The sequence below is a fragment of the Brienomyrus brachyistius genome, unplaced genomic scaffold, assembly GCF_023856365.1.
Source record: "Brienomyrus brachyistius isolate T26 unplaced genomic scaffold, BBRACH_0.4 scaffold32, whole genome shotgun sequence".
Lineage (NCBI taxonomy): Eukaryota > Metazoa > Chordata > Actinopteri > Osteoglossiformes > Mormyridae > Brienomyrus > Brienomyrus brachyistius.
In genome coordinates, this window is record NW_026042307.1 from 1,048,064 (window position 1) to 1,075,997 (window position 27,934).

At 44.9% G+C, this 27,934-nt stretch overlaps 4 protein-coding genes across 4 annotated transcripts in view; 2 read left to right on the top strand and 2 right to left on the bottom strand.

The window, feature by feature from the left end:
• Positions 1 to 27,934, bottom strand: part of LOC125721125 (lactose-binding lectin l-2-like) — a 116,523-nt gene that overhangs the window by 68,078 nt on the left and 20,511 nt on the right. The window lies entirely within an intron of this gene.
• The window catches only part of LOC125721126 (ladderlectin-like), a 124,172-nt gene that overhangs the window by 26,193 nt on the left and 70,045 nt on the right, over positions 1 to 27,934 (top strand). The gene's annotated exons all lie outside the window — the stretch shown is intronic.
• Positions 133 to 4,283, bottom strand: LOC125721129 (uncharacterized protein FAM241A-like). The gene is made up of 2 exons (XM_048997128.1): positions 4,039 to 4,283; positions 133 to 2,107 (listed from the first exon to the last, which is right to left on the bottom strand). The coding sequence occupies exons 1-2, from the start codon at positions 4,156 to 4,158 to the stop codon at positions 1,859 to 1,861; spliced, it is 369 nt and encodes a 122-aa protein (XP_048853085.1). The 5' UTR covers positions 4,159 to 4,283; the 3' UTR covers positions 133 to 1,858.
• Positions 5,726 to 27,793, top strand: LOC125721083 (leucine-rich repeat, immunoglobulin-like domain and transmembrane domain-containing protein 3). The gene is made up of 5 exons (XM_048997018.1): positions 5,726 to 5,757; positions 5,974 to 6,045; positions 7,333 to 7,793; positions 26,194 to 26,499; positions 26,757 to 27,793. The coding sequence occupies exons 1-5, from the start codon at positions 5,726 to 5,728 to the stop codon at positions 27,791 to 27,793; spliced, it is 1,908 nt and encodes a 635-aa protein (XP_048852975.1).

Consider the following 27,934-nt stretch of genomic DNA (forward strand, 5'->3'; position numbering starts at 1 on the left):
TGTTTCCCAGCCCTAGTCAAACACATTCCCTGGTAAAATCTGGATCCCTAGTAGGTAGTCAGACAAAAAAAGTGCATAACGAAATGTGCTGTTGGTGTTTTCTAGTGTTACGAACCCACAACAAAAAGGATATATTATTATAAGATTTATTTATTAAAATTAGATTTCAGTTTGCAGTCCATTCAATTTATCACCATTTTTCATGTTCCGAATCTGCTTAAGAACAATTCTAAGAGAATCTTTAGCCAAAATGGAACATTAAAGTAAAAAAAATTATAACTCGAATTAAAAAGAGCTAACTATCCACCGAGCCTGAGTCTGGACTGCATGCAAATCCATTTCCAGGCACGCGCACACACACACACGCGCACACACACACACACACACACACACACACACTAAGAGGACTAAACATTCAACAATCTTCTAGTCACTTTTCCAGTACAGGGTCCTGAGTAAGAAACTTAAATTCCACAATCTTTTTGAGGCACCATGCGCATTTACAGACACAGAAGGCTGCAAAAGTGAGATATGATGTTAAAAAGGCAAACGTGAGTTTGAACATCTCCAAAGAGGAGATGAGTAGATGTCGTAAAACTTATAGCCAAAAGGTACAACTCAGATGAGTCAAAACGTCCTTGCATTCATAACCATGGGCTGTGACACTTCTGAAATAAAATCACAGTGATGTAAAACAAATCCGTACAAGCAAGCACACTGGCCCATTAGCTCACCTAGATCTGGGACATATATTCATCCATTGGGGCAGCAGAAGTGCAAACGGCCGTTTTCAGTAAAGCCTTCCCTTCAGCTATGAAACCATTAAATAGGTTTCACTTTCATGCCAGTGTTGCACCAAAGCTCTCAAGAAGAATCACAAAGAGCCCACAACAAGTCAAAGAGATTAAAGTCATTAAAGAGATTTTTAAAAGAGAAATTAAAGTGTGATGCATACAGTATAGTAAACAAAGCCTGGTAAGGATTACCGTAGTAAAGTGCCCAGGTTAACCCGAGTCTAAACTTGCAGACATGTAAACTGTATCTGGGTTGAAGATCTGTTGCATGCTGAAAAACAATGAAGTCATAGTTCTTAGCAGACTGTGTAAGAGTTATTCAATCAGGTCTCTAATACTGACAAGAAGTGCTGAAGTGTCTAAGGTTTCATTTCCCATTTATTTGACTTTGGTTATTCCGCGTTATGATGTGTATGTCTTTCAGGCCCAGTGTTTGGCTAATGACTACCCTGTTTGCATTTCGATTTGGACTTGGTTGCCCTGTGTATTCTTTGTAAATAATCTGTATATATTTCTGTGTAAGGCTTGTAGGGAGTAGCTGCCCCTTATTTTTTGCATGTCAATCGTTTGTCTCCGTTTTGTGGTTAATAAGGGTAGCTATTGTCTTTTGTTTTCTTTTCTTTTTGTTCATGGAAGCCTTAGCTGGTGCTCACGTAGGTATTTCACTAGTTTTGCTTATTATTTTGGCCTTTGCTGCTCCTGAAGGTCACCCTGGTGTTTCACATTTATCTCACTATATCAAAATATACTTCAAATATATCCGATCTTAACTATAACTAGTCTGTGAGTCATTTCTCTTTTCTCCCTCCCCATTCCCCGTTGTCCTCCCTGTTTACTCCTTGACCCTAGACCGGGATGTAACAATAAGTTAAAAAAATACATTTTTAAAAGCTCTGAATGACTACAAAAAGAAAAATATTACTGCTACCAAACGCCGTGCATAAGTATGTCGTATAAAACTCCATGCAAGGCACTTTTGATGTGTCCACTGGTCTGCTGAAGGCCAGGTAGTGTGAAGAACCTGCGGTTGATGGAAGGAGCACAGCCCACCAACCAACGAGGCATCACTTCTGGATGTAGATGATGACGATGCACAGAGCTCCAACCAGGCCCAGAGCCTGGATGCCGAGGAACCACAGCATCACCCAGAAGAGGACCACCACCACGGGCTCCACAATCTTGTCCCCGAAGTACAGCTGGCAGAAGCCCACCCCCCGCAGGCACTTGTTCACCAGTCCGAACAGCGTCCCGAGCCACTCGCAGTCATCCAGCGGTGTGAGCTGACGCGTCTCCCGGCTCCATCTCACGTCTGCCTGGGTCGGAACATTTTGTTTTGTTTCACGCTGCATTCATAAGGGCTCATTTTGTACACTGGAGCCTGTGCATAGAGTGTACTGCCAATCCCTGAGGGTATAGACACGCATACATGCACGCACAGGCACACACGCTCACATGCACGCACACACGCTCACATGCACGCACAGGCACACACGCTCACATGCACGCACAGGCTCACACGCACAGGCTCACACAAAGAAAAACACAGAAACTTCAATAAAATTCCTTACTTTCATTACTCCAATATTTGTAATTTTTGCATGTGTTTCTTTCACCTGCCATTATTTTAGGAGGTTTCTTCTGTATTAAGATGGAAAATCTCAGCATTCTCAGATCAATTTAGTGTACAATACGTAGGTACATATACTGCAGAATAACATTTGTGAAAATACAAGTGTTACACAAGGCTTTCTTTAGGCACTTGATGCTCTCTGACCCCCAATTTGCTTTAAAGTGTCTACCAAACCAATTTAAACACACTACAGTGTATTTTGGCAAAAGAGTTCAAATGCTGACTTTGATCCTGGAAATCTGGCTTTAATCCTTAACACTGCAGGAAAGTGACACAGTCACAATGTAACTGTTAAATAACCAGACTCTTAAACTGAATGGTAAAGTCCCAAGTAAGGTCCTGCTCACGTACCTAGTGGGGAAGTACTGAACCTAGATTACCAGGGAAAGTTTTGCTGCTCAAAACAGTCTTTTCTGTATCATCAGAAATAAAATCACTTGCTTCTTTCGAGATTACTGAATTCGGACCCGTCTCTCCTAATCCCCCGACCCCCAAGAGAAATAAGGAACAAAAGAATTTATCAATCTAAAAGAAATTATCCTGTCCTTTACAACAGCAAAATAACAATAAAAGCAGGAGTTTTTTTTAACACAGAGTTGAGACTTGAATTTGATTACTAAGATACATACTTCATATTGTGCAGGATCATTAAAAAGCTAATCAGTCAAGTTTTCTTTTAGATCTTACACTATTTTCTCAAGAGCTGATTATCGGAGACAAATAAAAATCAGTGCAGTGAAGAGAAAAAGTATTTTAAGATCTTAAAAAGGGATCAGGCCGAGACGCCAGGAAGGTTATTTTTCAGGAGCAGAATTTAAGTACAAGAAAATTGTCAATATCTCATATTTACATTGAACTGAGCTCAGTTATGTCTAGGAGAAATAGGCTGGATAAAGGCAAGACCTTATTTTGAATTATTCCTTTCCTTTGGGTTGAACAGTGGGAAGAAACGCTTATTAAATATGTTGTATAAATGGATACATTTATAAATAGCGATCACTTGAGAAGCAACCTCTACGGTACTAATTTGCTAATTGAAACACTGGTGAATACACAGTATATAAATGCAACAGCAGGGCACAGCCTGTGTTTCTCTATTCAAATAAACACATTGAAGAACAGCGGTTTATTTGTGATTCTGCTTTAAGTCACACTTGCAAAGAAAGTTATCTATATGTATAATTCCAGTGGTCTTTCGAAATTAATTATAAATATACATGACACCGTTTTAGTTCATTGATGTGTAATTAATTGATTACATCGAAGGTAAGTATCCGACAAGAAATAGGCCGATCTATAGAGAAATATTGAAAACGCGAAAAATCTGAGTTGCAAGAATTAATCAGAGGGGGGGGGCAGAGCAGTTGGCTACCTCGATCACTGGTGGCTCCCCAGCTCAGTACACCGTCTTTAAAAATGCCCCTTTAGCTCGTTTATAAAGCGCCTGGCGCTCACATATGCGATCCCAGATGTTCCAGCACGCCTCCGTAATTCAGCCAAGCACCACGTACTGCGTGCGCCTAGTGAAACACTCTGGTTCATGATCTTAAAATGATATCATAATGTACCAAATCAATGCTTATACTAGCAGATCAGCACGTTCAGACAGCATACCTGCTCAGATTGATCCGGAGAGTTTGTCACTGCGTAATGCGACGACTGCACGTTCAGTCCGCTCCCCCGTTTAAGATGCGACGCTCGCCGCTCTTTCACTGCTAGGCTGACAGCTGACATGCTTTTCAGATCGCCGTCTTATGCATGTTTTTCATTCAAGGTTAAAGTGCTGGTTTTTATCAGTTGCGTAGACAGCATGACTTCCTGCCTCGCACACGCGCAACGTGATTATTTCTGTTGCAATGCCTGCCTGAGCGTCATAGGGGGCGGAACGGAAATTCAGATTGTCACAGCAGAAGCATAAAAGCTGAACAGCCTACTTCGTCGGATGGTATTGCGTGGAAAAATGCAGCATAATATTTTTATAATAAAAATGACAAAATAATATAATAAATAATAGAATATATATATTTTCTTAAAGTGAAAGATTATAAAATAACTTGATGGTTGTAAAACTTTAAATTACATTTCTGTAGTATGAGATATTAAGTGAGGGGCGGCATGGTGGTGCAGTGGTTAGCACTGTTGCCTCACACCTCTGGGACCCGGGTTCGAGTCTCCGCCTGGGTCACATGTGTGTGGAGTTTGCATGTTCTCCCCATGTCGTCGTGGGGTTTCCTCCGGGTACTCCGGTTTCCCCCCACAGTCCAAAGACATGCTGAGGCTAATTGGAGTCGCTAAATTGCCCATAGGTGTGCATGTGTGAGTGAATGGTGTGTGAGTGTGCCCTGCGATGGGCTGGCCCCCCATCCTGGGTTGTTCCCTGCCTCGTGCCCATTGCTACCGGGATAGGCTCCGGACCCCCCGCGACCCAATAGGATAAGCGGTTTGGAAAATGGATGGATGGATGGATGGATGGATGGAGATATTAAGTGACAAGGGAAATATAAGATTTTTGTAGAATCACTTTGCGACTTTGTAAACGTGCAAGGTTAGCAATATTTAAGTTTTACAGTTATTAAACATGACGCCTCAGTGGGTAGCACTGATCTCTCAGCATCTATTGCTCATCCCATCTTCGTTCTCCCATCACTTAAAAGACGAGAGCTCTAATTTCTTCCCAGACAGATCATGTAAAGTTCGTAATTACATGACAAACGCATTTTACCCTGCCTGGACATCAGGCATGGGGGCAGTTTTCCTACAGTAGAAAGCGTGGGAGAGACATGCAAACCAAACCATACCATACATTACAGATTAATATATAAGTGCCTTCTAAAAGATACCATGCAAGCAACTAAATAAATACACACCTGAAATGTGTAACCATAATCATACATTTCAGATGTCATATTGATGAGATAAGGATCAGTTTGTTTTCACCTAAATAAATAAACGTTCTTTACGTCGACTTTATTTGCCACTATCTCACAGCTCAACCCTCACTCACATTTGCGTGTATTTTCCTCAATGACCTTATTCCTTCTGAGGGTAAAAGGCCCTTAACAGGTATGCATACTAATCGTGTGTATTGTAATGTGCATTAATGTCATAACTTTTTTATTTTGAGGTCACCCCTTAAAGAAAATCTCTTTTTACAGCCATAAATGTTAACAATTGGCTTACATCACCGGCCTACAATCAGCCTACATTCCCGGCCATTCTGGAATATTTCCACTGAGATCTTCTTGAAGCTCCATTTTAAATATAACAACATGAAAAGCCAAACATCTGACCCATCATCAGCATGTCTGATGCCAACTTGCCATACAGTGTGAGGTTAAGTCCTGGTTATCCGTGACAGGCAGTAAAAGCACATAATCCGGGCTAATCTATCCCAACCGTACGACAGATCATCCGTGTGAACTTCAAAAGAATCTGTGCATTCTTGTTTTAAACGAATCCCACCCAAGACGCTGGAGTGTTCATTTCCTTTCTTTTTTTTTTAGCCATGTTTCACATCGTCACACTGTCTGCTTTTCTTTGCTCTTTCAGCGCTGGCTGCTCCTTATGTCCTTCTCTGTACACCTGTATTTTCCACGGAGGCAGTGACAGTACTGGCATCAGGTATTTTACCGTTATACTGTATTTAGCCTAGATATAAACAATTTAATAAGCTAGTCATACAAAATTACAAATATTATTATTACCTTCTACTTCAAACACTGAAGTGTTACCCTGCGCACTTGATTTGAGAAATGAAAATTCAGAGAATAGTACTGTAGTCCTACGATATGCTTTTATCCTAAAAGGTATTATTTATTTAAGATGATGCTTTTCAAACAGCTAGATGTTTTTAAATATTTGAATTTGATAATGAAGGTAAATTTGGCATCATTATGCTGAGCATAGTGGCAGTGATACAAATGACGTATAGGCCACAAAATGTTACAAATTATACATGTCATTTATATTTGTAAAAAAATGTTACAAATGACGTATAGGTCATTTATATTTGTAACAAAATGTTACAAATGACATATAGGTCATTTATATTTGTAACAAAATGTTACAAATGACGTATAGGTCATTTATATTTGTAACAAAATGTTACGAATGATGTATAAGTCATTTATATTTGTAACAAAATGTCAGCTTAATGTGCTAATGGTCAATGGCAGGCCATCATGAACTTTGAACAGTCTTTGACTTATCAGCCTTTAACTTACAGCCCAGCTGCAGACCCAAAGAGACATGCATGCTAGTGTGCTGTAGCTCCGTGGCCATCGTTGCTGGAACACTGCTTGTTTATACCACTGCAACCTTCTACAATTTCATGTTTAATTATGTGAAAGATGAATAGCAATAATGAGACTGCATGACAGCATGTATTTTTAGATAACTGTGGCATTTAGCTGAGCGTCTCCTTTGACAGACTATAGGCTGACATTCACCATGCGGGAGCTTCTGGCTAACATCCAGAATCCACATAAAACCCGGCATCCACATAAAGCTGCGTCATTGACATGAGCAGCCTGCGGTTAACATTATTATTCTCTCTCAAGACACCTGAAGACGTGGTAAAAAGAAGGATGGGATGAAAGAGGCGTAATGACTGTAATGGCCTTGTGGGCAGCACTGTAGACGCACACCCCCAGGGTGAGGGGTTCATTCCTGACAGGGGTTTTGTGTGGGGGCAGTGTGCGTGGTTCAAAAGCATTCAATTATGAGTGTGTGTTTGTGTGTGTCCTGTGATGCACTGGCTCCTTGTCCAGCATGTCCCTTGCCTTGTGTCCTGTGTTTCTGGGGATATACATTCTCAGCTCACTGGAGACCTTTTCTGGATAAGCAGTTACGGAAGATGGTTGAATGGACGTTTTATCCTTTGAGCGTCTTTCCTCTATTTTCCCATAGAACTGTGCTGTGCAATAACCCGGACATGTCAGAGATCCCAACCAGCATCCCGGGGGACACTGTCAAGCTACGGGTGGAGAAGACAGGCCTGCGGCGGTTGCCAGGTCGACCTTTCTCCTCCTTGCCCAGCTTACTGTACCTGTGGGTGAGCTACAGTGAGGTGGTCGCCATGGATACGGAAGCTCTTGCCGGCTTGACCGTGCTGCGGGAGCTGAGACTGGACGGGAACCTGCTGACGGCCTTCCCCTGGGAGGCGCTGCGGGCCACGCCCCACCTGCACGTGCTCAGCCTGCGCAACAACCGACTGGCGAGCGTGTCCTGCGAGGCTGCTCACTTCCTGAGGAACGTCACCTACCTGGACCTCTCCAGCAACAAGCTGACCACGCTGCCTTCTGATCTTATGGACATCTGGCCTCCCTTCTCCAAAGTGATTGGGGATCCCTCTCAGAAAGTGCTGCTGGGTAAGTATGACATCCATGACTGATCTTTGCCCTCCAGAAATTAGCATGTATACTAACCTACAAACCTAATTAAGGTTGATCATTTCAAATGAAGCCAAACTCATTGCAAAATATGCAGGTGTACAGTGAAATTAAACAGTGTTTATCTGAGACCTTAAAAATGACTTTCATGGAACATAAGGTAAACATACAAGATGACAGATAGATAGATAGATAGATAGATAGATAGATAGATAGATAGATAGATAGATAGATACATACATACATACATACATACATGCATACATGCATACTTACGAACGAAGAGGACTGTAAGTCCAAACTGTGTTCCTTGGGCTCCCGTTTCCTGTCCGCAACACCAATTTCTTTTTTCTGCGTGCCAGTTTCGCCCAGTACGACTTCTGGCTGCTACTCCCGCCACGTAGCAGCGTAGCGTGCGTACTCCCAGCATCCTAGTTCTTTGTACTTGCATATACCCTTTTAATGTTATTGAATAATGACTTACGAACATTTCAAGTTACGAATGGCTGTTCGTAACATAACACATTTGTAAGTAGAATAGCGTCTGTACAGTTTTAAGCAATGAACAAACAGTGCAGTTATAAAGTACACAGTGTGGGACAGTCCTTGCACTGGTGTGTGCAACTGCACCTTATGAAGTGCACCTTCATAATCCACTCATAGAACATTCATAAGTAGCATGCAAGTACTGTACACCCTAACATCCCTTAACAAACAATACATGATGATACAATTATAATATTTGTATTATTATTTAATGTTTGTTATTAACATATATTACATCTGTTAAGGGATATTAGGATGTTAAGGTATCATACATACATACATGATGTTTATGAATGTTTTATGAATACCCAATGAATATATTATGAAGGTGTACTGAACGTTTTATGAATGCAATATAAAAGCATTATGAAGGTGCAGTTAATGTAAAGCGTTACCTTTTATTCTTGCCTATATATGTGTCATTGGGAGCAAGTTGGGGCAAAGCAAAAAAACACTTTCCTTACAGGGAATAATGGAGAATCACCATTTGCTCTGTTTTACAATAAGGAGAAACCAGCAGGCCTGGCGCTTTATGTGCATCTGAGTCTAGCCTCAGGGTCTGGCCATATTCTCAGGGAGAGAAAAAACAGGAGTCAATGTTGCAGGATTATAACAAGGTACAATCATCACCTGACCTCATGCCAAGATATCCACCCCCACCCCCTGATCTTATGCAGGGCAGTAGATCATAAAGATACATTTCTGAAAGCACTGGCTTGAGTAAATAAGTAGATTCCCATAGTCTGAAAGCCTAGAAAACAAATGTCTAAAAGGGGGTTCTGAGGAGGTTCATGAGTTCTTCATACTCACGGTATTTCCAGGGCAGCAGCACTGTGGGAATCACTCGGTAACTCACACCTTTGCTGAGAGACACAGAGATGGGCGGCTGTGTTGGTAATCTGGGTCAGTTAGTTTGATGTTTCACTTAACATCGGAAGGTATAACTACAACAGTTTTCATATTAACATATGCTGTTTCTTATTTGTTCGATAATTGCCCTAATTTTGCCCTAATGCTGTCCAACAGCGACTTTACACAAGAACATTAGTGTCCATCTTAACATAATTAGGTACACAGAAAGTTGCCTAGTGTGAGGATTTGCTTTTGAAGTAGCAGGATTGTTTCAATTAGCATGAACAAATTGAAGGTTATTCTTTGTAAGTTATGGCACCTGTTCACATAATACATTTAATTATAGTTACAAGGACCTGAGGCGTCCAGTTGGGCTTATCTGACAGCCTTTGTTTGCCCTGTGTACCATCTCATTGGCACAGACAGAGGTGATGGTTGTATGCCAATAGTACCTCATCACATGAAACCTGGATCACCCGCCTTGGTTTTCCTTACACTCCAAAGTGGATTAGTGTCCAAATATAGGGACACCAGCTGGTCACCTGGGAATCTTTGATCCACATAATCTTTTTGAGCTCCACATTTCTTGTCCAGGGGTAATGACTGTCAGAAGCTGATCAAGGAATTCTAATAAGGACAAAATCTACCAGACTTCAGAAGAATATGTGAATTTATGTAATAATGAGCAATATGGTGATATTTTATCGTAACCAGCTACAATTATGTCTATAACACACATTTCAAAGGTTTTGCAAGAATCATGATACAGCACTACATTTACTTTTATTTAACAGTCCTTTTTGTCCAAAGTGATGTAGAAGTTTGGTAAATAGTAATGGGGGGGTTAGCACTGTTGCCTCACACCTCTGGGACCCGGGTTTGAGTCTCCGCCTGGGTCACATGTGTGCGGAGTTCGCATGTTCTCCCCATGTCGTCGTGGGGTTTCCTCCAGGAACTCCGGTTTCCCCCCACAGTCCAAAAACATGCTGAGGCTAATTGGAGTTGCTAAATCGCCCATAGGTGTGCATGTGAGAGTGAATGGTGTGTGAGTGTCACCAGCAGGGGCGCCGCTAGAAATTTTGGGCCCTATGACAAAATATGAGGTTGGGCCCCTCTACCACACCCATTCAGATCTCTGGGGGCCCCTAAAGGGCGTGGGCCCTTAGAATTGTCCCAACTTTCCCCCCCTTATCGGCGCCCCTGGTCACCAGGAACAAGAATGAGAACTTCTGGCTTATGCTGAGCTTCCAGTGAATGCCCATTTACAAGTACACTAGCTAACACTATTACAGTAATAACAGAATTAACACCTGATACCTGCATATCCAGAGGCTGCTGCAACTGCTACAACAGTAACAGACTGATACGAAACTAAGCAATTTCAGCCTGCATAACATCTCAACGCTGTCTGTACTGTATATCTCACTTTGTTAATTTGTATCAGTTGATCTCAGCTTAGTGACTTCATCTTGAACTAAAAATATAATAGATCCTTTATAACCAGTTAGCTAAAATCAAAAAACAAACTTCTCCGTAAACAGCACGTGGTCCATTGACTTGTGGGGTTTGCTGGCAAATAAATAGTATGTGTCTGATGAGTGGGTTACAGAAAAGGTTCTACTATTGTTGGGTTATAACTGAACAGTTGAAGGTCTAAGGTTGCCACCACCGTCAAACTACATTTCCCATAATGCACCAACAAAATGACTGCTGATCGCAAATGAAAACACCTGAACAGGAATGGTAGCTCAGTCTTCAAACAAGCCAAGGAACAGCACAGCAAGCTCTACTCAAGAGTTTACTCCAAAGACACCAATGGTTGGTAAATGTTATTAGGTTATATTAACTTTTTAACTAACTGAAGAGTCAAAAGACTAAAAGGAAAAAGCTTGTAGACGTTTGATTGTCTTTATTACATTTGATGTTTAACTGTTCTGTTGTCTGAAGCGAGCATTTAATGAAATTTATTATTTGATTTAACTTAATTCACTACATTAATTTTATTAATTCATTTGAAATACTTACAATGGTTCATTTGTTTACCTTAATTTAATTAATGTAATCTAAAAAGCTCATGTATTGTTTTAACATCTTACAAAATGACATAGTGAACCTCTGTATCTGTGCTTTGTAGGTTATCAACCTGACGGTTCAAACATTGGTTGATTAACTTGAAACCAAGAAGTCTAAGTTGGTAAATTAAAACTTAATGAAAGGTGAATCAAGAGTTGTCCCGGAGTGTCCTTTTGGAGTGGAACTAGAGTGGAACTTAACAGTTGATAACCAACGGAGCAGCCTGGAGTGGAAGATAAAGGGCTTCATACCAGATAAGCTGTGGACGGAAAAAGGAAATAAAGATGGCAGAAGAGGTCTTGGGGAAGACTGTCAAACTACTGAAGCAGGAGAGGACCATTGCAAAGAGCAGCTTCACCAAACTGGCCAACTTCATTAAAAGGGGAGCAAACACCATGCTGAGAGTCGAATTAAAGGAGAAATTGGGAAACTTTCAGACCGGTTCAGGTCAGTGCTTGATTCTAATGAGGACTACAGGATCGGACTGGAGGCTGACGTCAAGGCGGCGGATAATGAAGCAGAACTTGATAAGCAGCAAGAAACCGACATAAAGACAACCATAAAAGATGCAGAAATTAAAATGGAGGACGTAAGGGACATTGTACAAACTAACCTGTGGGGAAGATATGGAAAGAACGAACTTAGAACATTGATTCTTGAAGCAGAAGAAGCAATTGATGAAGCTGACAGAGTTCAAGTCAGAAGTGACAATCTAGAAGGCTATGAAGTTCACCTCACCTTATTGGAAGAAAAGATAAATGCAGCCATCTCAGCAATGTCTGAGTGGGAGAGATGGATCCCCGAATCATCAAAAGATGAACTGGCTGGGAGACTTAAAGAACTGAGAGCAACCCACAACAGGCTACAATTGAGAAAAGCAGAGTTTGCCATATCAAGGAGGCTGGCTGTTCAAGGCACAAGTGGGAAACCTGTCCAACCACCACCACCTGTTGTGAAGATAAAACCAACTACTCTGCCTATCTTCCAGGAAAGTAAGAGAGAGTTCCACAGGTGGAGAAAGGACTGGGAGAGCCTGCAAAGGCAGGGGGAGCCCACTGGCTCACCTGAAGTTCTGAAGATACAGCTTCTGGAGAGTGTGAGCGACACCATTGCAAAAGAATTAAGACTTTCAACCTATACAACAGCAGCTGACATGTTCAGGGTCCTGGACAATAGATACGGCAACAAGTCCACCATTACAGTTGAAATCCTCGAAGAACTAGACAATATGCCTCCAGTGAAGGGGAACCAGCCGAGGAAAGTCATTGACCTGATTCAATCTGTGGAGAAGGCACTGGCAGATCTGACAGAGCTGGGGAATGAGGGAGCCATGAAAAATCCATTAGTCATCAAGTCCATTGAAAGCAAGTTACCAGACTTCATAAAAAGAGACTGGCTAATGTTCCTGGTCAACCCTGGAAATAATGTTACTGCAGATATTTACTTTGACATGCTCTTGAAATTCCTGAAGAATCAAGAAGAGATACTGGAGAGACTTGAACAACTTAAAATTGTGGACAAGATAGACAAGCCAGAGAAAAGGCATGAAAGAAAGTCTGCATCAACCAGAGCTACAAAGAAAGAAGTTGATGAGGGCTGTGGTGTCTGTGGTGATCGTGGACACAGCAAAAAGGTCTTCTTCTGCAAGAAATTTAAAGCTTTGAAACTGTCCGAAAAGAAGTCTGTTCTAAAGAAACTGGGAGCATGCAGCAAATGCTTAGGATACCATGATGATGACGGATATTGCAGGGAAAACTTTTTATACAGGAATACAGACTGCAAAACGGGAGGAACTGGTCCAGACCACCATTATTTCCTGTGCCCAAAAACTGAATCCAGAAGAGGAGAAGGGGGCAAAGGTGGAAGAGATGAAAGAAGTAAAGGGAAGTTCACAGAGGAACAGGAGAAGTTCTTGTCACAACTTTCCCCAGAACTAGCAGAGCAATGTCGAAAGGCATTCACTAACAGGTCCTCAGTGACACTCAAAACGGCAGGCCAGTCTGAGCTACTGAAGAAGAATGGGCTGATTGAACTTCCAGTGATCATGATGCTGATTCGGTCGCCGTCACCTGCAGGTCAAAAGATTGGTACCCTCATTGACCTAGCATCTGACACCAATTACATAACCCACAAAGCTGCTGAAAGATTGGGCCTGAGGAGTGAAGAGAGAACCCTGGTCGTACATGGGGTTGGTGGAATGACTATGAGAGTCAATACAAGAAGGTACCTCCTAAAGGTCAGAGTCAAGACTCCAAAAGGGACTGAAAGAGCACATCAACTAGTCTGCTATGGCCTGGATGAAATTGCTAAGGTATATCAAACAATCCAGCCTGAGAAGTTAAAAAGGTTCTTCCCAGATGTCCAGCTCGAAGACCTGAAGAGACCAGCCGAAGTTGAGCTTCTCATAAGCCATCGAGAGGGAAGACTGGCACCTCAAAGACTCAAAGTCATCGGAGACCTTGTTTTGTGGGAAAGTCCATTGGGGAAAACAGTGGGCGGAGCCCATCCTGACTTATTTGAAGTGGAGGTGGCAGCATATGAGTCAAGAACCCATTTCGCTCGCTCCATGCGAACCGCTGCTGTCAGATATCAGGAGATCACAGTTCCAACAACCAAACCAGGCTGGCAACTGCAGGAAGATGCGCTGTCCAAATTTACATCTGCCAGTAACCGTGAGTTCCTTGAGTGGTGGCACTGGGACAGCATCGGAGCCGCATGCGAGCCAAGATGTGGAGGGTGTCGATGTGGAAACTGCTCACCAGGAGGAAGAGACATGACCTTAGCAGAGGAGAGGGAGCTTGAGATCATTAAAGGAGGCCTCACCTACAAGGAAAAGGATGCTCACACACCTACACCACACTGGGATGCAAAGTATCCTTGGACTGAATGTCCTACATCTCTCCCTGAAAACAAAAGGGCAGTCCAGGCTTGCTTCTTAAGGATGGAAAAGCAACTAAGCAAGGAACCAGAATGGAAAGTCGCTTATGCAACCCAAATCCATGAAATGGTCGAAAGAGGTGTAGCCATGAAACTCACCAGTGAAGTCATGGAGAAGTGGACGGGACCAGTGTGGTATGTCAGCCACTTGGTGGCGCCTAACCCTCATTCAGTGACAACACTCAGTTCGCATTGTCTGGAACAGTAGCCAGAAATACAAAGGTGTAAGCATGAATGATCTTCTTCTAAAGGGACCAGATGTCCTTAACCCCATCAGAGCCATCTTACTAAGATTTAGAGAAGGCGTGCATGCAGCTCTAGGAGACGTAAAGAAGATGTATAACTCTGTCTGGTTGGAAGAGCGAGAGATGCATCTACACAGATTCCTGTGGAGAGACAGCCCAGAAAAGGAGATCTGTGAATACGCAATCACCAGAGTTAACATCGGTGACAAACCCGCTGGTTGCATTGCACAGTTGGCTATGAGGGAGACTGCAAACCTGCCCAAATTCGCTCACTTGGAGGATGAACGAAGAGTTATCGAAGAAGACAGTTATGTGGATGACCTCTTAACCTCCCACAATGACCTGCACAGACTTGACAACATCACAGCAAATGTTGAAGAGATTCTAAAAGCTGGAGGCTTCTTCCTTAAACCATGGGTCCGGTCAGGGTAAAGTGGGAGGAAAGGAGCTGAAGCGGATGTCCAAAGCCAGGAGCAAAGGAAAACCTTAATTCTTCCAAACCAAATGAGGGAAGGGGACAACAAAGCCCTGGGCATTGGCTACCAAGTGGATGAGGACAAGCTCTACATGCTGACCGCTGTGAACTTTTCTAAAAGGAAGAAGAAAATGCGAGTTGGCAAAGATCTTCTTGAAGAGGAGGTGAGAACTGAAACACCTAACCCACTGACTAGAAGGGCTCTCTTAAGCCAAGTTGCTGCACTGTATGACCCAATTGGCCTACTTGCACCGGTCAAGCAGAAAGGAGCGATTCTTGTTCGTAAAGCATTTCAAGAAGGAGGGGGCGGCAAACTGACCCAAGAAACCTGGGATCAACCTCTCTCAGAAGGCCTCAGAGAAGAAGCTATACAGCTTTTCGAAGAATATGTGCAGCTTGGTCGAGTGAAATTCCACAGGAGCCTCACACCATCTGACTGGAAAGGAAAACCTTGGGGCATCACATTCTCTGATGGAAGTGACAAAACATATGGAGCTGTCATGTACTTAAGATGGGAAACAACTCAAGGCATTGAAGTCCGGTTAGTGGAAGCCAAAGCCAAACTCACACCCCTGGATCAAAAGGGAGATGCTGTGAAGGCAGAAATCTGTGGCGCAGTCTTTGCAGCTAGGATCAGGAAGTACATAGAGAAGCATGCACGATTGAAGATTGAGAGATGGTTCCATCTACTGGACAGTCAAACAATCCTAGGAGCCATTCAGGGAGACAATTATGCATACCAAACCTTCTTCGCAAACAGAGTAGGTAAAATCCAGAAGGCTGGGCCAGTGCAAGACTGGTGGTGGATCCGTGGAGATCTAAATATAGCTGACATCATAACAAGAGGAGGCACTCCTGATGATTTGAAAGAGAATTCCACATGGCAAAATGGACCTGAGTTCCTGCAGTGGCCAGTGGAGGAGTGGCCTATTCATTCAGCTGGAGAAGTTGCAGCCCAGGCCAGGGAGAGTGTAAACAAGCTTCAAAGCAAGGCATTTTCAGCTGTATTGACCAGAGCTCAAGCCAAAATGAGTCAACAGAATGAAGATCCACTGACCACACAGGAAAGTCCTTGTCAAGAGGCAAAATCCACTCTGCCAAGAATGAGGCCCACTGGCTGGGTTAAACATCTCGTGGACATAACAGGCTCAGTAGTCTGACTAAACTGAAGAGAGTAATTGCCTGGATCCGTCGAGCTGCCGAGCAGTGGCTGAAGAGGATTTCAAACCCAAAACAGCCAAAGTGGAAGGCAACAACACCCAAGCTGGCTGGGTTGACCAGCAAAGAGCTTGAGGATGCATGTGACGACCTCTTTCTAGCAGCTCAAGTCGGTGTAACTTTTCCAGAAACAACTCTCAGCAGATTAGCAGTATACAAAGATGTGAAAACTGGGCTCCTACTTTGTGGAGGTAGAATCCAGATGTTCAATGAGGAGAAGACTGCCGTACCAGTTCTGCCATTTGAAGCATGGGTGTCTACTCTGCTGGCACAAGAATCCCATGAAGTTAACCATGAGGGTGTAGCAGCAACCCTTCTCCGGATGAGGAAGACAGCTTGGGTAATAAAAGGCCGGAGAATTGCCAAGAAGACGGTTAACAGTTGTGTGAGCTGCAGGAAGAACAGGGCGAAGCAGTGTCAACAAATAATGGCGCACTTGCCTCCAGAGCGAACAGACCCAGCTGCTCCTTTCGAATTCACCACCTTGGATCTGTTCGGTCCATATGAAGTGAAAGATGAAGTTAAGAAAAGAACCAGACTCAAGGTATGGGGAATGGTCTTCTGTTGCATGGCCTCCCGTGCCATACACACTGACGTGGTAAGTGACCAGTCATCTGAAGGTTTCCTGCTGGCCTACCAAAGGTTCACGTCACTGAGAGGGCACCCCAGGAAACTTTGGTCAGACCCTGGTACTAACTTTGTTGCAGCCAAACCTGCTCTGGAGAAGCTATACAAATTCTTTGACCAACTGGACAGGTCTCAATTTGAAGACCTATCTGCCAAGCATGGAACGGAATGGTCTTGGAAGATCCACCCCTCAGATTCTCCACATAGAAATGGTGCTGCAGAGGCGGCTGTCAGAATAGTGAAGCGGGCTCTAAGCAACCTTGGTGAAAATGGTGTTTTCACCTGGGGTGAATTCCAAACCTTTCTCTTCATGGCAGCCAACCTTGCTAACGAAAGACCTATTGACGCCAGAACTCAAAGTAGGGAAGACTGTGTAGAGTACATTACCCCAAATTCTCTGCTTCTAGGGCGTGCAAACCCAAAGGGAGACCCTGGAGACTTCCAGTTCGATGGCTATCCATATAAAAGGCTTATAGGTATCCAAACAGAAGTCGGCAAGTTCTGGAAGAAGTGGAGCCAATTGGCTGGACCAAACCTGTTTGTACAGAACAAATGGCACACCAAAGAGCGAAATGTTGCTGTTGGAGATGTGGTCTGGTTGGCTGACCAAAATGCTCTGAGGACAGTACAGACTGGCCAGAGTTGTCAGCGTCAACACTGACAACAAAGGCATTGTAAGAGATGTGCTTGTGAGGACCTTTCCCAGCTATCCTGTTCCCATCAGAAAGGCAGCTGGAAAGGAGCCGGCCGCAGGATCCAACAGGGTTAAACATAAAATCCCGGCCACAACCCTTCATAGAGATGTAAGGCGCCTTGTCATTCTGATTCCCATTGAAGAACAAGAGTGACGGACTGGTGTGACCTCATTGGGTTTGAGAAACCGTGAGCTCAAGTGGGAGGTGTTGGGTTATAACTGAACAGTTGAAGGTCTAAGGTTGCCACCACCGTCAAACTACATTTCCCATAATGCACCAACAAAATGACTGCTGATCACAAATGAAAACACCTGAACAGGAATGGTAGCTCAGTCTTCAAACAAGCCAAGGAACAGCACAGCAAGCTCTACTCAAGAGTTTACTCCAAAGACACCAATGGTTGGTAAATGTTATTAGGTTATATTAACTTTTTAACTAACTGAAGAGTCAAAAGACTAAAAGGAAAAAGCTTGTAGACGTTTGATTGTCTTTATTACATTTGATGTTTAACTGTTCTGTTGTCTGAAGCGAGCATTTAATGAAATTTATTATTTGATTTAACTTAATTCACTACATTAATTTTATTAATTCATTTGAAATACTTACAATGGTTCATTTGTTTACCTTAATTTAATTAATGTAATCTAAAAAGCTCATGTATTGTTTTAACATCTTACAAAATGACATAGTGAACCTCTGTATCTGTGCTTTGTAGGTTATCAACCTGACGGTTCAAACATTGGTTGATTAACTTGAAACCAACAAGTCTAAGTTGGTAAATTAAAACTTAATGAAAGGTGAATCAAGAGTTGTCCCGGAGTGTCCTTTTGGAGTGGAACTAGAGTGGAACTTAACAACTATAATTATGTGTAAATGGTTTGTATTAGCAAAATCAAATGTAGGCCAATCAGATCAGGTCAGGTTGGGGAGTATGCGCTGATGCACCCACCACATGGTGAAACTCTTCGTGATCAAGGCTGGCTATCCCCCAGACAGACACACGGTCCAGTCCCACCCTCCAGAAATGGCCATCCAACTGCTGCAGCCAGGTGTTACATGGGCGTCCCCTTGGCCTGGTCCAGCCCCTTGGCTCCTCAGCAACGAGGATCCTGCGAGCCGGATCACCCTTAAGGAAACACGCCACATGACCATAGTGCCGTAACTGACGCTTCCTCACAATACATGTAATATGTCTCATTCGGGACTCCTCTAGCAACTGCTTGTTTGACACAAATTCAAACCAGCAGTACCCAAGGATTCTCCAAAGAGACTGTACCGATGGAGTTCAGTCTTCATCTCAGCTCACTGGATAGCGTCCATGTCTCACAGCCATACAGCAAGACAGGGAGCACCAGGACTTTAAAGACTTGGGCCTTCATGATTCTTTGTCTACAAAGACAAAATCAAGGAACACTTCAACAACAACTACCCCCGGCACTTGTGGCAGGGAATCAAGTCCATTATCGACTACAAAAACAGCAACACCTGTCCAACCAGCGCAGTGACCTCATCCCTCCCCGACAATCTGAACCACATGGTTCGACAAAGACACCAACCATCACCACACCAAACTGGCCCTGCGGGAGGCCCCACCGAACACCCTGGTGCTCAACACACATGAGGTGAGAAGGGCCCTCAGACTCGTCAATCCCAACAAAGCAGCAGGGCCTGACAGTGTCCCGGGACGAGTCCTGAAACACTGTGCAGGTCAGCTGACTGCAGTCTTCACCAGCCTGTTCAGCATCTCCCTGGAACAGGCCACTGTCCCCTCCTGCCTCAAATCTGCCACCATCATCCCCATCCCTAAACAGGCAGCGGTCAGGAACTTGAACGACTACCGTCCAGTGGCCCTGACCCCCATTGCTATGAAATGCTTTGAGCGGCTGGTCTTAGCACACATCAAGAACAACATCCCTCCCTCCCTGGACCAACATCAGTTTTCCTACAGGTCAAACAGGTCTGCTGAGGATGCTATTACACTGGCCCTCCACACTGCTGTAGGATCACACATGCACATATCACAAAGCTTAAATTCCAGGTGGCCTGAGACAAGGCCTACCCTGGTACGAGAAGGCACACATCGACCTAGGCCCCAAAGGGGGGTTTGTGACCCCACACACATAGATAACCAGGGAGGCCAGCACTCCAACTTTTATTGCCCAAGTTTTTAACGACCTACAGATAGCAGAGTGGATCCCCAGGGACAGGGGCCCCTCGACTTGGCCCACAACCCCATCACCCGACATCCTGCCGTGCATACCACTCACCCAACATCCCACTGAAAGTTTCCTTTAAGTTTGGTTTTGTATACCCTGTGTAGTATGATGCTTATGTCTCAATATGCAAATCATGTTTGTGTGTGTGTCCTTAGACAGTCTCAGTTTTGTGTGCCACCCTTATAACCATGTTCACAGAGTATCAATTATTTTACCCCTCACACTTAAACTCTTGTATAAATTTTAATAAATAGATAGGTATAGCTACCACTGTATATATATTATACCAGAATAATCTTGGAAATTGAATAGTCTAACCAGGGATCTTAGTGTGCCCTAACTTTTGAAGATTCTTTTCCTTTGTCTGACAAACCTTCCCCCCCCCCCCCCCCTTTTTTTTGCTTTGCCACATTCCTCGGCAACCCTTATCTGATCTTTGTATTTCACCATGCCTATCCAAGGGTAAGATGTGCTTATGACATGAGAATATGTCATATAATGTCTGTGTAAAGGGTAATATCTGTTGAGGTACAACCTAAACCACCTGTACCATATACTGGTGTTAGTAATAGAACATTACTTATATTATGCTATTATGTTATCATTAATTAATCATCACAGATGGTATTTGGTGTGAACCGCTAGGCTGGTACGGCATGTTTGGTATCAAACCGAAGGAAAATCACTCCAGTTTCCAAATCTGGTCAGTGGTTACCACAAAAGTGGACGTATCAAAAGTTACACCAGCCTAATGAAAATCACCATTACCAGAGAAGTCAGTCTGGTCATAAATCCCAAAAAGACTGATACCGACCCCCTTCCGAGCCCGCCAAATGGATGGTCAGCCATTGGTCCAGGACTCAAATTCCTGGTCACTCCTAATCACGAACCTTATGCTATAAAACCTGGCACCTCAGAACAAAGAAAAGAGAAAGGCGGAGAAAAAGAGAAGAACAAGGAGAAACAAGCAGCGTTCTTAAAGCCCGTCGGTGAAGACCCGAAAGAACTGCAACTCAGCCCAAGCTTCACCAGAAGAAAGAACCGGAGGGACTCCACTCCAACAACCGCTGCAAACACCGCGCCTCCCTGAGAGCCATCACCCATCAGCTCATCAGCCACTGCAACCAACTGCAAAGACCTCCCTCTTTCCTGCATCCAAGTAAACCAACTTCCTTTCCTTTCTAACAACCTGAACTGTCCTATTCACCTGCTATATTACTTTAGGTTTATAATCCTTACAAACTGCTTGCTTTGCAGAACAGTTTTTCCCTTTTTAATCATTTTAAATCTGGTCATTGCATTTTCATGATTACATCGTTTGTGTCTATTCCGTTATTCCATGTTTATTGTTTGTTAGGTGTAATGTCTGTCTTATGTTAGTTGTAGGAATAAATGCATGTCTTTTTACACAACTTCAGCCTCCGTCATTGAGTGCTCACAATAGTCCCTGCCTCTGTGCGATCTGGCTACTACGCTCTGGAACCTCTAAACTCGCCTGAAATATCGCGAGACTCTCTCTCATCGGCCGTGAGGGGAGCTTCGCTACCGATCGTTTACATTACCTGGTGACGCAGCTCGCTGGACGAGCCCACTAACCCAGGTTATTAAGCGATACTGGTTATTAATGAATCCCATTTAAGTCTCACATTAACAGATATCGGGGATTCACAATTGAGTTTGGAGGAGCCGACCATTCGGCATAACAATTGGTTAATAATCAGCATTAAATAATAATTAATTAAAAGTTAATTAATTTCAAGACATATTGGTGGAGATATTAAAATTACCTGAGCTAATAATTCCTACACTGCCCTATCACATCTGGAGCAGCGGGACAGCTACGTGTGGATGCTGTTTGTTAACTACAGCTCCACCTTTAAGACCATCCCCCCCATCAAACTGGCCATCAATCTGCACAACCTTGGACTGTACACACATCTATGCAACTGGGTCTTGGATTTTCTCACCAGCAGACCACAGACAGTGCGCAAGGGTAACCACACCTCCACTTCCATCACTCTCAACGCAGGAGCACCTCAGGGCTGTGTGCTCCGCCCCCTCCTCTACTCCCTCTTCACACGCGACTGCAAACCCACCCATGATTCTAACATCATCATTAAGTTTGCAGACGATACAACAGTGATAGGTCTGATCTCGAACAGTAACGAGTCAGCTTACAGGGAAGGGGTCGAGGACCTGGAGCGCTGGAGACGAGACAACAACCTCACCCTGAACTCCAAAAAAACAAAAGGGCTGATCCTGGACTTCAGGAGACGGAAACACATGGGCCACCACCCCATCAGCGTCAGTGGCGAGAGGGTGGAGGTGGTCCAGAGCTTCCTATTTCTCGGGGTTCATATCAGCCGAGACCTGTCATGGACTACGAACACAAATGCAATAACAGAAAACTTCAGAGACTTCAGAGGCAGGGCGGCATGGTGGTGCAGTGGTTAGCACTGTTGCCTCACACCTCTGGGACCCGGGTTCGAGTCTCCGCCTGGGTCACGTGTGTGGAGTTTGCATGTTCTCCCCATGTCGTTGTGGGGTTTCCTCCGGGTACTCCGGTTTCCCCCCACAGTCCAAAAGCATGCTGAGGCTAATTGGAGTTGCTAAATTGCCCGTAGGTGTGCGTGTGCGTATGAGAGTGAATGGTGTGTGAGTGTGCCCTGCGATGGGCTGGCCCCCCATCCTGGATTGTTCCCTGCCTCATGCCCATTGCTTCCGGGATAGGTTCCAGACCCCCCGCGACCCAGTAGGGTAAGCGGTTTGGATGGACTTCAGAGGCTCCATTTGCTGCAGAGCCTGAAGAAAGCACATCTTCCACAGCAGCTCTTGGTTAACTTCTACAGGTGCACCATAGAGTCAGTGATCACATACTGCACTACGTGGTACTCTGGTTGCACCTTGGAGAACAGGAAGACCCTGCATCGCATCATCAAGTCAGCCCAGCGGATCACTGGCACCCAGCTTCCATCACTGGAAGAACTCCATCACACCCGGTGCAGCTGCAGAGCTGAGAAGATAATCAAGGACCCAACCCACGCTGGACACACTCTTTACACCCCTGCCATCCGGTAGACGGTACAGAACCCTGTATGCACGCACAACCCGGCTGAGGAACAGCTTATACCATACAACTATCACACTTCTAAATTCAAAGCACTCATCTCTGACATTCTGAATATTTGTGAACTTAAACCTGCTGTAAAGCTCTAATTCTACCTCTGTGAAATTGCTCATGCACTGCACTTTATACAATATCATAACCATTCATGAGTATGATTATATTGCACTAATTTACCAGCACCTATTCACGGTGAATGTGTGTATATATGTGTGTGTGTGTGTACATATTTTATTTGGATTTTATTGTAAATTTTGTGTATATACTGGCGCTCCAAACGAAATCTTATTGTACTTGTACAATGACAATAAAGCATCTTGATCTTTTATCTTTATCTTTACCAGCCATGATGTCCCAAAGCTTCAGGGGGATCCCGCAAAGTCTCAGGATGTCCCACAGGGCAAATCGATCTACTGAGTAAAACACTTTATGAAAATTGACAAAGGCTGAAAAAAACCTCTGCTGATATTCGCGCTTTCACTGAATGAGAACCCTCAGTGCCAGGATGCAGTCAATGGTAGACTTCTTAGGCATGAAACCAGGCTGCTGATAGGTGAGTAAGTGATCACGGATTCTGTTAAGGATGACACTAGCAAGGACCTTAACCTGCACCCTGGTTCATGTGAGAAACGTCTTCCATCGACCCTTTGAGCCCTTACAGCCCACCTCCTCAGTTCTTGGTACAAAATTCAGTTGCCACAAAGTCGTGCACTGTGACTCCTCTCTATAATATCCAGGGTGCCCTGCGAGATGAAACACCTCCTTCTGGGAACACCAGCAACACCAACACAGCCCTCGGCCACCTTCAGGGTCTTATCACGGTAGGTCTCCCATATCACTTTAGAGTTGGCAGTCGTAACCACGTCTGTAAGTTCCTTACACAAGCTGCATGCAAACTCATCAGAAACAGCTTGATCTTGGAGTCTATCCAAGCCCAGCCTCATTCTCCTAGTAGGTGGTAGCCTACTGGATCTAAGCTGAATCTTCAGAGTAGCAACAACAAGTCTGTGGTCTGAATTCACAAACTGGGCACTTCTGTAGACCCTGCAGTTCTGAAGGAGCCTCCAGTGTCTGCCCACATGGATTTGATCAATATCCTTCACCACACCACCAGCCTTAGAGTATCAAGTCCAACAATGCAACTCAGGACGTTGGAACTAGGATCCAGCAAACTTTTCACAAAGTTATGGAAAATGGAGCCACTCTCACCCCGGTCTCCACACTGACACAATCTTCATAGCCAGCTCTGTCAATGCCTGTGGTTGCACTGCAGTCACCCATGACCAGAGGAGTGTCACCTCGTGGGCACCCATCAACTACTGAGCGAAGTTGTGAGTAAAATGTCTCCCTCAATGAGACATTACTCGCCATGGTCGGAGCATGCACTGAGACAATAAGGACACCTAAGGAGTGCCTTAGACTGAGTCTCATGATAGGCTCGTTGAAAGGAGTGATACCGGATACCATTGGGAGGAGTCGATCTGCCACAGCAACAGCTACTCCCTGAGAGCAACCAGACCAAAAGTAGGTGCACCCACCTACAGAGATCTGGCCACTCCCCAGTTCGCGTACCTCAGAGAGTGCCACCACTGAAATGTAGAGTTTACAAAGCCCCCACCCCCCCACCCACAGCAGAGGAAGATGAACATCTTGGCAGAGAGAAGACATTCCATGTATCTACCCAGATGGGTCGTCTCAAATTGAGACCCAGCAGGCAATGCCTCAGCACCACACCAGCCCTGATTCCCAACAGACCTGACCCTATTAGCTCTCCGACGGTTTTGACTCTTCCACGGATGAGGCTCCCGAAGGCTTTCCCCCATCCCCTTCAAGATGTGTGAAGCCTTCCTGTGGGCAGCTGCAGCAGATGATGATGATGATGATGATGATGAAAACCCTTTATTGCCGTTGCAATATACCATGTCACTAGTCACGAGTACCAGCGAAAAACAGGCCATCAACCGACCATACATATACACAAACATCACAGTAGGGGGTAGACCGGTCGGGAGACAGGGGAAGAGAGAAGAAAAGAAACAGGAGGAGAGAGGAGGAGAATAAAAAAACAGCCCCCAGACTGTACTCCAGTGGGGAATACATTGTGGGAACCGAAAAAAACACCTCAGCAACATAAGCACATGGTCACTACACCTTACAACATAAAAATGACACGACTTGTAACGGGTGGGGGAAAAGGGGTGGTGGAGGTAGTCCAGCAGAGACAGACAGCCATCCGGTCCTGCAGCCATACAAGCGCTGGTCAACAGACCCGCCTGTTCACGCTGGGGGTATGAAGCGGCGAAGGCGTTGGATGGGGGGGAGGGTGCGGTAAGTCCTTGGGATCGAGGGAGAGGAATGCAAGAGAGTCTCACTGCCTTGTTCTTCTGGAGGAGTTGTTAGTTCAGCAGCGGCCTTGGCCGAGGCCAGTGCTGATTGGGGGGAGCCAAAACCTGATAGAATAGGGTTGTTTGGGTTTCCGTGCGAGAAGCTGTAATTTCCAGCTCCACTAATGTCCACGCTGGTCTCCGCCATCCAATAATTTTTGCAAAGCTGTGAGCTTCTCCATGATGTTATCCAGTTTGCGATCAATTGTCACAGTCTGAGTGCTAACAGCTCTGCCCACTCCATCAATCATTCCGGCCAGCCTAGTGGGGCTTTGAGCGGCTGTCACCGTCTTCTTCAATCTTTGATAAACCAGGGCAATGCCTAATCCAATCAGCATAATACCTGTAATCATGGTTCCGAATAGGTAGATGTCTTCAATGTCCTCCACGGAAAGAGCTGCCAGGCACACGACCCTCCACCGCTCCCATCCGTCCATCGTGTAGCCAGCAGCATACGTTCCTGCTGGACAGTTAGGTTCCCCCGAACCTAGGCTTCTTGTCGAGAAGATGGTGTCAATTGCGTTGAGAGACCAGCTGATCAAATCCATCGTTTTACGTAGTTTGGAGAGCAGGGCTGAGAGAGTCTCTCAAGTATAAGACAGTAGACTAGACGACACGAGAGGAGCGAAGCAGGGAAGATAAGGGGAGGGAGAGGGAGAGAAGTGCGACCACCTCCGCTGAGAGCCAAACGAGAGCTACTCCCCTGGAGAGCAGAAGGGTATCATGCCTCTTTAGACTGAGCTATTGTGTTTTATGGTGGCTGGAGCGCCAATCCCGCCACTAACCCCCAAAAATTGCTTTCCTGCAAGTTGGAGGAACGCTTGCAGGGCCAGATGCAGTTTTATTTCATACCCAGGACTGATGTAGTAGACATAAATAAGCATTAGCCAGCAGATTCATGTACCTTCCTAGATTAATAGTTTAATCTTGGTTTTTCAATTGTGGGGTGATACTTCAGACTCATTTGTCCCTTTTCCCCAACTCCAGGCCTGCAAGATAACCCGTGGTTCTGTGACTGCCGTATCTCCAAGGTCCTGGAGCTGGCTAGGGTGCCAAATATTCAGCTGGTCCTGATGGACACATACCTGGCCTGCAGCGGGCCGGAGAATCTGGCCGGGGTGGCATTCCAGCTGGTGGCACTATCCCGTTGCTTGAAGCCTGCAGTGGTGACCTCCAGGGCACAGCTCATCTCGCTGCTGGGCAGCAATGTGCTGCTGCGTTGTGATGCCACCAGCTACCCAACCCCCAGCCTCTCCTGGTTGCGTGCAGATGGGCTGCCCATCAACACAACAGGTAAAATTGCCCCGAAAACTTGAAACCCAGCCATATGCCATCATTGTGCCTCCCACTGGCTCTCAATCCCTAAAAATTAAACTGATTCTCTGGGGATAACCCCCCCCCCCAAAAAAAAATTCAGCATATAGTATGTATATATATATATATATATATATATATATATATATGTCTTTCTTTGTTACAGCAATATTCTAAAATCAGAATGTAGTGTGCAAGACTGTAATCTAAAGATTTGATTGTTTTCTCTGAAACAGTTGTCCAGGAGTCTCCAGGCAATGGAATACGATGGTCCATAATTAGCCTGAATGCAGTTTTGTACAAGGATGCAGGTGAATACCGCTGTAAGGCTAAGAACGTGGTGGGGTCATCTGAGGCCTCGATCACCCTGACTGTAGCTGGTGTAATCTCCACTAACATCCCCAAAGCAAAGCCGGCTTCACATGACGAAACTTGGACATTCTCCATCCCGGTGACAGACCCCAAGTCTACAGCAACCAGACCCACTGGGGTTGGCTTCACCCTATCACCTGGTCCTAGTGACAGGACAGCCCCGAGCATCAGAAGCCAGCAGGAGGGTCTCTTAGAGAGCGAGGTGGTGGGCAAGGTGCAGGAAAGAGGAGCTTTCAGGAAGCCATCACTGAGTGGCAAGAACAAGAAGGCGTCCAGTGTCACCTTCTCCACAAGCCGAAGTTATGCTGTCAAAAACATCCGGGCGGTAGAAGAGATGGCTAACAGTGTGACGCTGCTTTGGAGCACAGATGGAGCTCAGGATGGCGCTCTGGTTTCTGTAGTATATTTCTCATATGAGGACAAGGAGAAACAGATGGTTAAGACTGAGGTTGGGAAAGGCAAGCTGGTACTGATGGGCCTCAAGCCACAGATGAAGTACACAGTGTGCCTCGTCACCAATGGACAGCCACAGAAAAGCCTGTGCATCAGTTTCTCCACCAGGGCCGCCAACGTGGGCGTGAGCCTCGGCTGGATGTTTGCCGTGGCCGGTGCCGTCGCCTGTGCTGTAGCACTGTCTCTGTCCGGCCTCCTTCTCCACCGCTGCCTGTCTTCCTTCTGTGGCAGTAGTGCGGGATCTGATGACGAGGATCTCTCCAAAGATACCTACGTGAATTTCGAGACGGTGTCATTAAAACAGAGGACGCTTGGAAGTCAGGTGGGCGAGCTGTGGACCCGACAGCAGACGCAGGAGTCCGAGAGGATGCTGCTGTGCTCCCAGTCCAGCACTGACTCAATGCTCACATTCAGGAGTGACTTTTCTAGAGCTGAGTACCCATGTTAGCAAGAGGATGCCAACCAAGACCGCAGCAAAGATGGAGCTACTACCACCGAGACATTCAACTGTTGCCATAATTGTGCCCTTGAGAAGTAAGTGGGCTATCATGCGTCAGTCAAAAATGAGTTTAGTGTCCAATATTAATTA